This window comes from Eleutherodactylus coqui, chromosome 4 (genome assembly GCF_035609145.1).
Source record: "Eleutherodactylus coqui strain aEleCoq1 chromosome 4, aEleCoq1.hap1, whole genome shotgun sequence".
Lineage (NCBI taxonomy): Eukaryota > Metazoa > Chordata > Amphibia > Anura > Eleutherodactylidae > Eleutherodactylus > Eleutherodactylus coqui.
In genome coordinates this window covers 298,158,248-298,174,782 of record NC_089840.1, presented here as the reverse complement: position 1 = coordinate 298,174,782, position 16,535 = coordinate 298,158,248, and the positions used below count along the sequence as shown (strand labels likewise).

General features: G+C 46.0%; 1 protein-coding gene across 3 annotated transcripts in view; it reads left to right on the top strand.

Annotated features, from left to right (window-relative positions):
- The window catches only part of CCDC186 (coiled-coil domain containing 186), a 95,830-nt gene that overhangs the window by 14,710 nt on the left and 64,585 nt on the right, over window positions 1-16,535 (top strand). For all 3 annotated transcript variants that reach the window (XM_066601479.1, XM_066601480.1, XM_066601478.1), the window contains one exon: window positions 8,524-8,650. In XM_066601479.1, coding sequence (XP_066457576.1) covers window positions 8,524-8,650 — 127 coding nt within the window. The remainder of the gene's footprint in view (window positions 1-8,523; window positions 8,651-16,535) is intronic.

The window sequence follows — 16,535 nt, the reverse complement described above, 5'->3', positions numbered from 1 at the left end:
CTGCCCCTGTGTACAAGAATATAACTACTATAATACTGCCCCTGTGTACAAGAATATAACTACTATAATACTGCCCCCTATGTACAAGAATATAACTACTATAATACTGCCTCCTATGTACAAGAATATAACTACTATAATACTGCCCCCTATGTACAAGAGTATAACTACTATAATAGTGCTCCTATGTACAATAATATAACTGCTATAATACTGCTCCTATGTACAAGAATATGACTACTATAATACTGCCCCCTATGTACAAGAATATAACTACTATAATACTGCCCCGTATGTACAAGAATATAACTACTATAATACTGCCCCGTATGTACAAGAATATAACTACTATAATACTGCCCCGTATGTACAAGAATATAACTACTATAATACTGCCCCCTATGTACAAGAATATAACTACTATAATACTGCCTCCTATGTACAAGAATATAACTACTATAATACTGCCCCGTATGTACAAGAATATAACTACTATAATACTGCCCCGTATGTACAAGAATATAACTACTATAATACTGCCTCCTATGTACAAGAATATAACTACTATAATACTGCCCCGTATGTACAAGAATATAACTACTATAATACTGCCTCCTATGTACAAGAATATAACTACTATAATACTGCCTCCTATGTACAAGAATATAACTACTATAATACTGCCCCCTATGTACAAGAATATAACTACTATAATACTGCCCCTATGTACAATAATATAACTACTATAATACTGCCTCCTATGTACAAGAATATAACTACTATAATGCTGCCTTCTATGTACAAGAATATAACTACTATAATACTGCCCCTATGTACAAGAATATAACTACTATAATACTGCCCCAATGTACAAGAATATAACTACTATAATACTGCCCCCTATGTACAAGAATATAACTACTATAATACTGCCCCCTATGTACAAGAATATAACTACTATAATACTGCCCCCTATGTACAAGAATATAACTACTATAATACTGCCCCCTATGTACAAGAATATAACTACTATAATACTGCCCCCTATGTACAAGAATATAACTACTATAATACTGCCCCCTATGTACAAGAATATAACTACTATAATACTGCCCCCTATGTACAAGAATATAACTACTATAATACTGCCTCCTATGTACAAGAATATAACTACTATAATACTGCCCCGTATGTACAAGAATATAACTACTATAATACTGCCCCGTATGTACAAGAATATAACTACTATAATACTGCCTCCTATGTACAAGAATATAACTACTATAATACTGCCTCCTATGTACAAGAATATAACTACTATAATACTGCCCCCTATGTACAAGAATATAACTACTATAATACTGCCCCTATGTACAATAATATAACTACTATAATACTGCCTCCTATGTACAAGAATATAACTACTATAATGCTGCCTTCTATGTACAAGAATATAACTACTATAATACTGCCCCGTATGTACAAGAATATAACTACTATAATACTGCCTCCTATGTACAAGAATATAACTACTATAATACTGCCCCTATGTACAAGAATATAACTACTATAATACTGCCCCCTATGTACAAGAATATAACTACTATAATACTGCCCCCTATGTACAAGAATATAACTACTATAATACTGCCCCCTATGTACAAGAATATAACTACTATAATACTGCCCCCTATGTACAAGAATATAACTACTATAATACTGCCCCCTATGTACAAGAATATAACTACTATAATACTGCCCCCTATGTACAAGAATATAACTACTATAATACTGCCTCCTATGTACAAGAATATAACTACTATAATACTGCCTCCTATGTACAAGAATATAACTACTATAATACTGCCTCCTATGTACAAGAATATAACTACTATAATACTGCCCCCTATGTACAAGAATATAACTACCATAATACTGCCCCCTATGTACAGGAATATAACTACTATAATACTGCCCCCTATGTACAAGAATATAACTACTATAATACTGCTCCTATGTACAAGAATATAACTACTATAATACTGCCCCCTATGTACAAGAATATAACTACTATAATACTGCCCCCTATGTACAAGAATATAACTACTATAATACGGCTCCTATGTACAAGAATATAGCTACTATAATACTGCCCCCTATGTACAAGAATATAACTACTATAATACTGCCCCCTATGTACAAGAATATAACTACTATAATACTGCCCTCTATGTACAAGAATATAACTACTATAATACAGCTCCCTATGTACAAGAATATAACTACTATAATACTGCCCCCTATGTATAAGAATATAACTACTATAATACTGCCCCCTATGTATAAGAATATAACTATTATAATACTGTCCGCTATGTACAAGAATATAACTACTATAATACTGCCCCCTATGTACAAGAATATAACTACTATAATACTGCTCCCTATGTACAAGAATATAACTACTATAATACTGCCCCCTATGTATAAGAATATAACTACTATAATACTGTCCGCTATGTACAAGAATATAACTACTATAATACTGCCCTCTATGTACAAGAATATAACTACTATAATACTGCCCCCTATGTACAAGAATGTAACTACTATAATACTGCCCCCTATGTACAAGAATATAACTACTATAATACTGCCCCCTATGTACAAGAATATAACTACTATAATACTGCCCCCTATGTACAAGAATATAACTACTATAATACTGCCCCCCTATGTGCAAGAATATAACTACTATAATACTGCCCCCCTATGTGCAAGAATATAACTACTATAATACTGCCCCCTATGTACAAGAATGTAACTACTATAATACTGCCTCCTATGTACAAGAATGTAACTACTATAATACTGCCCCCTATGTACAAGAATATAACTACTATAATACTGCCCCCTATGTACAAGAATATAACTACTATAATACTGCCCCCTATGTACAAGAATATAACTACTATAATACTGCCCCCTATGTACAAGAATATAACTACTATAATACTGCCCCCTATGTACAAGAATATAACTACTATAATACTGCCCCCTATGTACAAGAATATAACTACTATAATACTGCCCCCTATGTACAAGAATATAACTACTATAATACTGCCCCCTATGTACAAGAATATAACTACTATAATACTGCCCCCTATGTACAAGAATATAACTACTATAATACTGCCCCCTATGTACAAGAATATAACTACTATAATACTGCCCCCTATGTACAAGAATATAACTACTATAATACTGCCCCCTATGTACAAGAATATAACTACTATAATACTGCCCCCTATGTACAAGAATATAACTACTATAATACTGCCCCCTATGTACAAGAATATAACTACTATAATACTGCCCCCTATGTACAAGAATATAACTACTATAATACTGCCCCCTATGTACAAGAATATAACTACTATAATACTGCCCCCTATGTACAAGAATATAACTACTATAATACTGCCCCCTATGTACAAGAATATAACTACTATAATACTGCCCCCTATGTACAAGAATATAACTACTATAATACTGCCCGCTATGTACAAGAATATAACTACTATAATACGGCTCCTATGTACAAGAATATAACTACTATAATAATGCTCCTATGTACAAGAATATAACTACTATAATAATGCTCCTATGTACAAGAATATAGCTACTATAATACTGCCCCCTATGTACAAGAATATAACTACTATAATACTGCCCCCTATGTACAAGAATATAACTACTATAATACTGCCCCCTATGTACAAGAATATAACTACTATAATACTGCCCTCTATGTACAAGAATATAACTACTATAATACAGCTCCCTATGTACAAGAATATAACTACTATAATACTGCCCCCTATGTATAAGAATATAACTACTATAATACTGCCCCCTATGTATAAGAATATAACTACTATAATACTGTCCGCTATGTACAAGAATATAACTACTATAATACTGCCCCCTATGTACAAGAATATAACTACTATAATACTGCTCCCTATGTACAAGAATATAACTACTATAATACTGCCCCCTATGTATAAGAATATAACTACTATAATACTGTCCGCTATGTACAAGAATATAACTACTATAATACTGCCCTCTATGTACAAGAATATAACTACTATAATACTGCCCCCTATGTACAAGAATGTAACTACTATAATACTGCCCCCTATGTACAAGAATATAACTACTATAATACTGCCCCCTATGTACAAGAATATAACTACTATAATACTGCCCCCTGTGTACAAGAATATAACTACTATAATACTGCCCCCCTATGTGCAAGAATATAACTACTATAATACTGCCCCCCTATGTGCAAGAATATAACTACTATAATACTGCCCCCTATGTACAAGAATGTAACTACTATAATACTGCCTCCTATGTACAAGAATGTAACTACTATAATACTGCCCCCTATGTACAAGAATATAACTACTATAATACTGCCCCCTATGTACAAGAATATAACTACTATAATACTGCCCCCTATGTACAAGAATATAACTACTATAATACTGCCCCCTATGTACAAGAATATAACTACTATAATACTGCCCCCTATGTACAAGAATATAACTACTATAATACTGCCCCCTATGTACAAGAATATAACTACTATAATACTGCCCCCTATGTACAAGAATATAACTACTATAATACTGCCTCCTATGTACAAGAATATAACTACTATAATACTGCCCCGTATGTACAAGAATATAACTACTATAATACTGCCCCCTATGTACAAGAATATAACTACTATAATACTGCCTCCTATGTACAAGAATATAACTACTATAATACTGCCTCCTATGTACAAGAATATAACTACTATAATACTGCCCCCTATGTACAAGAATATAACTACTATAATACTGCCCCTATGTACAATAATATAACTACTATAATACTGCCTCCTATGTACAAGAATATAACTACTATAATGCTGCCTTCTATGTACAAGAATATAACTACTATAATACTGCCCCGTATGTACAAGAATATAACTACTATAATACTGCCTCCTATGTACAAGAATATAACTACTATAATACTGCCCCTATGTACAAGAATATAACTACTATAATACTGCCCCCTATGTACAAGAATATAACTACTATAATACTGCCCCCTATGTACAAGAATATAACTACTATAATACTGCCCCCTATGTACAAGAATATAACTACTATAATACTGCCCCCTATGTACAAGAATATAACTACTATAATACTGCCCCCTATGTACAAGAATATAACTACTATAATACTGCCCCCTATGTACAAGAATATAACTACTATAATACTGCCTCCTATGTACAAGAATATAACTACTATAATACTGCCTCCTATGTACAAGAATATAACTACTATAATACTGCCTCCTATGTACAAGAATATAACTACTATAATACTGCCCCCTATGTACAAGAATATAACTACCATAATACTGCCCCCTATGTACAGGAATATAACTACTATAATACTGCCCCCTATGTACAAGAATATAACTACTATAATACTGCTCCTATGTACAAGAATATAACTACTATAATACTGCCCCCTATGTACAAGAATATAACTACTATAATACTGCCCCCTATGTACAAGAATATAACTACTATAATACGGCTCCTATGTACAAGAATATAGCTACTATAATACTGCCCCCTATGTACAAGAATATAACTACTATAATACTGCCCCCTATGTACAAGAATATAACTACTATAATACTGCCCTCTATGTACAAGAATATAACTACTATAATACAGCTCCCTATGTACAAGAATATAACTACTATAATACTGCCCCCTATGTATAAGAATATAACTACTATAATACTGCCCCCTATGTATAAGAATATAACTACTATAATACTGTCCGCTATGTACAAGAATATAACTACTATAATACTGCCCCCTATGTACAAGAATATAACTACTATAATACTGCTCCCTATGTACAAGAATATAACTACTATAATACTGCCCCCTATGTATAAGAATATAACTACTATAATACTGTCCGCTATGTACAAGAATATAACTACTATAATACTGCCCTCTATGTACAAGAATATAACTACTATAATACTGCCCCCTATGTACAAGAATGTAACTACTATAATACTGCCCCCTATGTACAAGAATATAACTACTATAATACTGCCCCCTATGTACAAGAATATAACTACTATAATACTGCCCCCTATGTACAAGAATATAACTACTATAATACTGCCCCCCTATGTGCAAGAATATAACTACTATAATACTGCCCCCCTATGTGCAAGAATATAACTACTATAATACTGCCCCCTATGTACAAGAATGTAACTACTATAATACTGCCTCCTATGTACAAGAATGTAACTACTATAATACTGCCCCCTATGTACAAGAATATAACTACTATAATACTGCCCCCTATGTACAAGAATATAACTACTATAATACTGCCCCCTATGTACAAGAATATAACTACTATAATACTGCCCCCTATGTACAAGAATATAACTACTATAATACTGCCCCCTATGTACAAGAATATAACTACTATAATACTGCCCCCTATGTACAAGAATATAACTACTATAATACTGCCCCCTATGTACAAGAATATAACTACTATAATACTGCCCCCTATGTACAAGAATATAACTACTATAATACTGCCCCCTATGTACAAGAATATAACTACTATAATACTGCCCCCTATGTACAAGAATATAACTACTATAATACTGCCCCCTATGTACAAGAATATAACTACTATAATACTGCCCCCTATGTACAAGAATATAACTACTATAATACTGCCCCCTATGTACAAGAATATAACTACTATAATACTGCCCCCTATGTACAAGAATATAACTACTATAATACTGCCCCCTATGTACAAGAATATAACTACTATAATACTGCCCCCTATGTACAAGAATATAACTACTATAATACTGCCCGCTATGTACAAGAATATAACTACTATAATACGGCTCCTATGTACAAGAATATAACTACTATAATAATGCTCCTATGTACAAGAATATAACTACTATAATAATGCTCCTATGTACAAGAATATAGCTACTATAATACTGCCCCCTATGTACAAGAATATAACTACTATAATACTGCCCCCTATGTACAAGAATATAACTACTATAATACTGCCCCCTATGTACAAGAATATAACTACTATAATACTGCCCTCTATGTACAAGAATATAACTACTATAATACAGCTCCCTATGTACAAGAATATAACTACTATAATACTGCCCCCTATGTATAAGAATATAACTACTATAATACTGCCCCCTATGTATAAGAATATAACTACTATAATACTGTCCGCTATGTACAAGAATATAACTACTATAATACTGCCCCCTATGTACAAGAATATAACTACTATAATACTGCTCCCTATGTACAAGAATATAACTACTATAATACTGCCCCCTATGTATAAGAATATAACTACTATAATACTGTCCGCTATGTACAAGAATATAACTACTATAATACTGCCCTCTATGTACAAGAATATAACTACTATAATACTGCCCCCTATGTACAAGAATGTAACTACTATAATACTGCCCCCTATGTACAAGAATATAACTACTATAATACTGCCCCCTATGTACAAGAATATAACTACTATAATACTGCCCCCTGTGTACAAGAATATAACTACTATAATACTGCCCCCCTATGTGCAAGAATATAACTACTATAATACTGCCCCCCTATGTGCAAGAATATAACTACTATAATACTGCCCCCTATGTACAAGAATGTAACTACTATAATACTGCCTCCTATGTACAAGAATGTAACTACTATAATACTGCCCCCTATGTACAAGAATATAACTACTATAATACTGCCCCCTATGTACAAGAATATAACTACTATAATACTGCCCCCTATGTACAAGAATATAACTACTATAATACTGCCCCCTATGTACAAGAATATAACTACTATAATACTGCCCCCTATGTACAAGAATATAACTACTATAATACTGCCCCCTATGTACAAGAATATAACTACTATAATACTGCCCCCTATGTACAAGAATATAACTACTATAATACTGCCCCCTATGTACAAGAATATAACTACTATAATACTGCCCCCTATGTACAAGAATATAACTACTATAATACTGCCCCCTATGTACAAGAATATAACTACTATAATACTGCCCCCTATGTACAAGAATATAACTACTAAAATACTGCCCCCTATGTACAAGAATATAACTACTATAATACTGCCCCCTATGTACAAGAATATAACTACTATAATACTGCCCCCTATGTACAAGAATATAACTACTATAATACTGCCCCCTGTGGATGTGAGTGGTCGGTCTGTGTCTGCCTCTTCTCTCTCACTAGTCTGGGGGTCGGTCTGTTTCTTCAGTGATTATGATGTAGTCTCTCCTTCCTTCTCAGGCTCCTTGAGGACAATAAGAAGCACCAGCAGCTCATCTTGGATATCTGCTCTGAGAAGGACCATCTAAGAGATGATCTGCGGAAACGAGGAGAGACGGAGCTGCTGCAGCTGAACACCATCAGGCAGGTAGGTGCTCCCCTGTTAGCTGGATGTAGTGACGGGCTGCAGGGATGTGTTGTGTCGGCTGACCTCCCAGAATACCGGTGTGCAGTGTTCTGTCCTGCCGGATACAGTGTTACCGCGGGGATACTCCGATGGCCCCTTTACACGGAGGAGTGCCGCCCAGATTCTGCGCTCCCGCTGGGTTGGGTTGATGATCGCCTCGTGTGAATATATGCAGAACACTGAGCGAGAAGTCGAGCGGTGTGACTGGCGGTCTTTGTTTTGTTTTTATGAATGATATTTCCTGTTCTGGATGTCATCTGTTGTGGTGCTGGGTCGTCGTGGGATGTGATCTGTCGGGGGGGCGGGTCGTCGTGGGATGTGATCTGTCGGGGGGGCGGGCCGTCGTGGGGGATGTGATCTGTCAGGGGGAGGGGCGGGCCGTCGTGGGGGATGTGATCTGTCGGGGGGGCGGGCCGTCGTGGGGGATGTGATGTGTCGGGGGGGGGGGGGGGCGGGCCGTTGTGGGGGATGTCATGTGTCGGGGGGGGGGGGGGGGGGCGGGCCGTTGTGGGGGATGTCATCTGTCGGGGGGGGGGGGCGGGCCGTCGTGGGGGATGTCATCTGTCGGGGGGGGGGGGGGGCGGGCCGTCGTGGGGGGATGTCATCTGTCGGGGGGGGGGGGCGGGCCGTCGTGGGGGATGTCATCTGTCGGGGGGGGGGGGGGGGCGGGCCGTCGTGGGGGATGTCATCTGTCGGGGGGGGGGGGGGCGGGCCGTCGTGGGGGATGTCATCTGTCGGGGGGGGGGGGCGGTCCGTCGTGGGGGATGTCATCTGTCGGGGGGGGGGGGGGCGGTCCGTCGTGGGGGATGTCATCTGTCGGGGGGGGGGGGGGGGCGGGCCGTCGTGGGGGATGTCATCTGTCGGGGGGGGGGGGCGGGCCGTCGTGGGGGATGTCATCTGTCGGGGGGGGGGGGGGGGGCGGGCCGTCGTGGGGGATGTCATCTGTCGGGGGGGGGCGGGCCGTCGTGGGGGATGTCATCTGTCGGGGGGGGGCGGGCCGTCGTGGGGGATGTCATCTGTCGGGGGGGGGGGGGCGGGCCGTCGTGGGGGATGTCATCTGTCGGGGGGGGGGGGGGCGGGCCGTCGTGGGGGATGTCATCTGTCGGGGGGGGGGGGGGGGGGGCGGGCCGTCGTGGGGGATGTCATCTGTCGGGGTGGGCCGTCGTGGGGGATGTCATCTGTCGGGGCGGGCCGTCGTGGGGGATGTCATCTGTCGGGGGGGGCGGGCCGTCGTGGGGGATGTCATCTGTCGGGGGGGGGGGGGGTGGGCCGTCGTGGGGGATGTAATCTGTCGGGGGGGGGGGGGGGGGTGGGCCGTCGTGGGGGATGTAATCTGTCGGGGGGGGGGCGGGCCGTCGTGGGGGATGTCATCTGTCGGGGGGGCGGGCCGTCGTGGGGGATGTCATCTGTCGGGGGGGGGGGCGGGCCGTCGTGGGGGATGTCATCTGTCGGGGGGGGGGCGGGCCGTCGTGGGGGATGTCATCTGTCGGGGGGGATGTCATCTGTCGGGGGGGGGGGCGGGCCGTCGTGGGGGATGTCATCTGTCGGGGGGGGGGGGGGGGCGGGCCGTCGTGGGGGATGTCATCTGTCGGGGGGGGGGGGGGCGGGCCGTCGTGGGGGATGTCATCTGTCGGGGGGGGGGGCGGGCCGTCGTGGGGGATGTCATCTGTCGGGGGGGGGCGGGCCGTCGGGGGGGGATGTCATCTGTCGGGGGGGGGGGCGGGCCGTCGTGGGGGATGTCATCTGTCGGGGGGGGGGGGGGGCGGGCCGTCGTGGGGGATGTCATCTGTCGGGGGGGGGGGGGGGGGCGGGCCGTCGTGGGGGATGTCATCTGTCGGGGGGGGGGGGGGGCGGGCCGTCGTGGGGGATGTCATCTGTCGGGGGGGGGGGCGGGCCGTCGTGGGGGATGTCATCTGTCGGGGGGGGGGGGGCGGGCCGTCGTGGGGGATGTCATCTGTCGGGGGGGGGGGGGGGGCGGGCCGTCGGGGGGGATGTCATCTGTCGGGGGGGGGGGGGCGGGCCGTCGGGGGGGATGTCATCTGTCGGGGGGGGGGGGGGGCGGGCCGTCGTGGGGGATGTCATCTGTCGGGGGGGGGGGGGGGGGGCGGGCCGTCGTGGGGGATGTCATCTGTCGGGGGGGGGGGGGGGGGGCGGGCCGTCGTGGGGGATGTCATCTGTCGGGGGGGGGGGGGCGGGCCGTCGTGGGGGATGTCATCTGTCGGGGGGGGGGGGGGGGGCGGGCCGTCGTGGGGGATGTCATCTGTCGGGGGGGGGGGGGGCGGGCCGTCGTGGGGGATGTCATCTGTCGGGGGGGGGGCGGGCCGTCGTGGGGGATGTCATCTGTCGGGGGGGGGGGGCGGGCCGTCGTGGGGGATGTCATCTGTCGGGGGGGGGGGGGGGGCGGGCCGTCGTGGGGGATGTCATCTGTCGGGGGGGGGGGGGCGGGCCGTCGTGGGGGATGTCATCTGTCGGGGGGGGGGGGGGCGGGCCGTCGTGGGGGATGTCATCTGTCAGGTGGGCGTCGGGGGTCTGGTGGCATCAGTTATGTGCAGTTTGGGTTTTGTTCTTTTTATTTTTTCAATTTTTAAAGTCTTGTGTCTTCAATAAAAATTAGATGTTACAATTAGCGATCACTGCAGCAGCTGCGGGGTTAAACCATGTGGACGAGTGATTGGATGAGCGAGTCACATGACTTCACTTTTCTGGGAGAAATCCTACGTGACAATCGGAGCCAGTATGCTGCCTTCCCTCGCCCCTTCCCTTGCCCCCTCCCTCGCCGGCGCCTCGCCCCCTCCCTCGCCGGCGCCTCGCCCCCTCCCTCGCCGGGCGCCTCGCCCCCTCCCTCGCCGGCGCCTCGCCCCTTGCCTCGCCTTTTGTAAGGATGACTGACATGTTTTTGGAGTCCCTTGCAGGCCTCTTTCACACAGGCGGCAGCGATAAGGCATCGGTGAAATATGGCTGCGTTTTCTCACAATTTCAGGGCGGGGCGTAAAATATAAGCCCGACCCCCAAAAATGAGCCCTAGCCGCATTAAAAGAAGAAACCTCAGCTCACAGCCGCTGTCCGCTCGGCCCGCACGTCTGCTCTGCGGCTCCCGGCACTTGTCCTCAGGCGACACTTCCTGGCCAGGGGTTCGGCTCTGATTGGCTCCCGAGCGCCGCAGTGGCTCAGCGTTTTATCACAGAACCCGAGGGTTAACACAGTTCTTTCCATTTTTCAGTCGGCTTTCCAAGAGCCCCACCCTAATTCTCCCGTTGGTCGGCGCTGACCCGTGTGCTCGGTGTTCTGGGTCGGTGTGGTTACCGCCATAGCAGGTTTATAGCTTTTTTAAACTGTTTTTCTCTGTTTGTTTCCTTAAATAATGGCTTCTGCCGCCGTATTGGGACCGGAACTGGACACTCTTACACCCGTTGGGCGGTGTGAATGCTTGTCTTTGCGGAAGCGCTCGTAGTTTTTGTTAGTATTTCGGGGCGCTGGGCGTCTGCTGTCAGCACTTTTCTTTGAGAGCCGCGATTCTGCCTTTTCATCTGTTCTTATTGATGTTTTTTCCTTTGTTCCTGCGCCCCCCCCCCCCCCCCCCCCCGCGCGATAAGTATTGTGGTATTATAATAGTTCGCTCTTTTATCTACACGGTGATGCCAAACGTGGGGGAGTTTTTACCTTTTTTTTTTTTTTTAAATTTAGTTGTTTTTTTTTATACTTCTTTTTAAACTGTTGCCTTAATGACCCTTTTTGTAATGCAGTTTTTCGTGCTGAAGGTGACTTGTACTGTATACTGTATACTGTGGTGGGGCTGGATGGGCGTCCATGTGTGGCAGCTCTGTGGGCCCTCAGGAGGTTGTAGGCGGCCATGCCTATCAGCACCGCCCAGTCGTGTTGCTGGGGTACTGATGGGGGCGCGGTGGCGGGGGCTGTGATCGCAGCAGGTACCTGGGACTGGATCCAGCTGGTAGCCGCCGGGCACCTCGGCTCCGTTCTCTTCAGGACCGCAGGACGTTTATAGCCGTTCACAAGTCCTGAAGGGGTGAAATAAAACGGTTGGGAAGACCTTTAAACCGAAGGGAGTGTAAGCCGCGGCGTCCGCTGCGCTTTGTTCTCATCGGCTCCGGCGGGCGGATCTGTCGGCGGCCGACCTCCATCAGCCGGGATTCTACTGCATCCATTTGCTTCCAGTTTTTCTGCTCTTCAGATGGGGCGGCGGTGGATGTTTCCATTACTGACAGCAAGCAGAGCTCTGGACAGAATGTCGCAGGCGGACGGAAGGAGAGTCCATTAGGCCACCGTTGCCCTGTATGAAGTCCCGCTGGCGGCCGGCATAGGTTGATATTGAAAGGGGTTCATTTACTTATTGTCTTGCCGGTGAGGCCAATCGCCCCGTAGAAGGATGTACAGTCACGTGTAGCAGCCAGGCTGCTCGCCGCCCGCACACGCCTGTGACCGACATGCAGCGCTACAGGGTGAATCAGCAGGACCAGGATGAGCGAGTCACACTAGACAGGATGTAGATGTGTAACCCAGAATACCGCCCCCGTGTCTCTTCCTCTCTGTCTTTCTAGAACTTTAGCAACTTTCTATCAGATTTTACATTTCACTTCCTTGCCATCTTCAAGACCTCAGTTTGCTGTCAGTGAATGGGAGCGTTCAGAGTTGGATGATCTCCTGGTTGTTGGTTCTTGGCGGCACTGATGGTCTATCGGCCCGGAGATGAAGCTCGTGCCCCCGCTGTGCCCTGACCTGGTAGAGGACTGCGCCAACACATTGTGCGTGAAGACCGGCGCACGGGCGAGAGACGAGGTACTAAACCCAAAGCTCTTCCACCTCAATGTCAGGCGGAGGCCTGCAGAGCCGTCACTTCACAAACCCCATCAGCCCCTTTATTAGACCCCCCCCATCTAGTAGCGGACGGCACCAGCTTGGACCTTCAGAACCGCAGCAGCTCATCATGGCGTCCATCCACTAATATCGGAGCAGCGGGTGCATCAAGATGCGCTTCCCCACCGTTACTGCACCCCCACCAACTGACAGGAAGGGGTCAGCGATTCATGCTGCTTGCGCCAAATTCTGACCTCCCATCAGCACATAAATCTGCCTCCATCTGACCAGGAGATGTTTCTCCGCTGCTCAGTGATACAAGTTTTGCGCTCTTTTGCCCGCTGGAGTCTTTCTCTTAGTCACAATGGCGCTGGAACTGGTCGCCTGCCGTTATACCATCGGTTGGCGGTGAGACCCCGGCTGGTCTAGCACCGATGACCGGCCTCGTTGGAAGTCGCTGCGATTGCTGGAAACCTTGTCACATGATTTTCTGCTGCCCTCCGGGGTCACGGGGAGAATTACCATAGAGGGGAGCGCCAATCATGAGGCTGCCGGGGGCTCTGATAAAGGGGTCGGCGTTGAGGTGACCTGTAGTTGTGGTTCTGGAGCCTCGGCACTCTTCGCTCATCACTTGGTCAGGAAGATACTTTCATTGGGTCGTGATATGAACAAATCAGATTGTATGCCGCTACATTGTGACGAGTCCTCAGCTGTGTGAGCCGGACACGTGTATCAGTCTCAGTACGTAACGAATGTGCTCATTCACTGACAGCAAGCAGAAATCCCAAACTGGAGAGGAACGGAAACATTTCAGCTGTGGAACTTTATGACCACGGTCACACGGGGCGGATTCCCGACGGAAATGTCACAGTTTGGCCGCAGCGGAAAACCGCGACATTTCCGCCGGGAGAACCGCTGCTTCAAAACCTGCGGCGGTTTTCCGCTGCGGCCGGCGCTTCCATAGAGGAGAGCGCGGTCGCCACGGGAAAAAAAATGGACATGCTGCGGCCGGCAAATCCGCACCCCAGTGGCGGTTTCTGCCGGATTAACCGCAGCGAATTTGCCGTCCCGTGTGGACGAGATTTCTGAGAAATCTTGTCCACATGGCTGGATAATCCCGGGATTAGCGGCCGCGGGTGGATTTGCCACAGCGAGATTCCGCACAGAATTTCTGCGGCAAATCCGCCCCGTGTGAACCCAGCCTATAGGTAATCGATAAAACCAGTAAGCGTCGGTGAGACGGTCTGCAGAGACGGCGGCTGCGACGGACTACAACTCCCATCGCCCTCACACCTCTTTGGCCGGTGGCACAACCATACATCGGCCTGCGTTTTGCGTCCATATTACATATGGGCATCCCGGCCCGCACGGCGGGTCACCTGACCCCAACGCAGGAAGTATGATGCTCAAAGCTGGGTCAGGTGACCCGCTGTCGGGCGTGCTTCTTTCGCAAAATACGCAGCATTTTTACTGCATGTGGGCGCGCATGTTTAGTGCGGATGTGTTTTGCGCACCTATAAATGGTTCGTACTCTGATTGGACCACAGTCACTAGCGGGGGCCACAGGGTTCAGTATTGGGCCCCATTCTGTACAATATATCTATCAATGACCTGATAGAGGGGCTGCACAGCAAAATATCAATATTTGCAGATGATACAAAATTCTACAATATAATTAATACAACGGAGGACAATGAGCGGCTACAAACGGACCGAGATAAGCCGGGGGATCGGGGGGGGGATGGTGAATGAAGGTCAATGTTTATAAATGTAAGGTTCTGCACATGGGCAGCAAAAACGGATGTCACCAATATACAATAAATGGGGACAGCTAGGAAAAAGACCTGGGGGTACTAGTGGGCTGTAGACTAAACTGGAGTAACCAATGCCAATCAGCTGCTGCAAAGGCTAATAGAGTCTTGGGGTGCATTAAATCGCCAACACAGGAGGGGGTTCTTTACTGTAAGAGCAGTGAGACTGTGGAACCCTCTGCCTGAGGATGTGGTGATGGCAAAATCCATAGAGGAGTGTAAGAGGGACTAGATGTCTATCTATATTACAGGATATAGACATCAGGTGACCAGCGGGTTGGTGATCCGGGTCTTGGAGTCGGGGAGGTTGGTCCCGGGATTATTCTGACTCACTCTGTATATTGCCTGTATTTGTACCGCATATTTTACACATAAAGAATTGCGCACAATCCATCATTACGGTCCGAGCGTCTGCATAAAATATGTAACGTGCGGCTTCACTGCAGACTAGGATCGGCGTACGGCGCCCCGGCATAGGACACGCGGACGCACGTTTACCTGTCGCAGTGGGGTTTCAGCGCTGCGTATAAAGCGTGGAAAAATTCCGTAGCGATGACGCTGTTGTGTGGAGACCTCTTATTCTGTGGGCCACCATAATTGCAGCGCTCTCTAGTGGGGAACAGGTTGATGACCGGACGCCGCTGTGTGACAAATGTTTTATGGGAATTGTCGGCACTTAACCCTTTGCAATCCAATTTTAGATTAAGGGTTTCCTAGGGTGTTTTCTCTTTCTGCCATTTTACAATGGCGCCATCTGCTGGCTATAACCAGTACGGCTGTATGAGACATGCTGGAGAGGCCCCCGACAATAGAGCAGCCGGTAATATACAGTAAGAATACCCTGCCGGATGTCTTCCGACATCGGAGTTGTACAGCCTTGAATCAGAATGTCTTCAGACGTCAGACAGTGGATTGGAAAGGGTTAATCGTACAATCGCTGCGCGGGACGTAATGATTGGTCGGAGCCTTGCTGAGCCTTACGATGGTTGTGACGGCCCTCGCGGACTGCTCTTCTTATTCCATCATCTAAGCCGCTGTTCCCAGAACACTGAAACGGAGTCTAAAAATAGAGGCGTCCGACCGGTTCAGCCTGAGACCGCGGCCCGTGCGGTTAGACCGCTTCCTAATATAAACCCGTGATTCCGGTCGGCCGCTCCGCTTCTGGGTGACTAAAGACTCCTCCTTGTAGAAGGATGCGCTCCTCAGCTGCCACATAAACATGG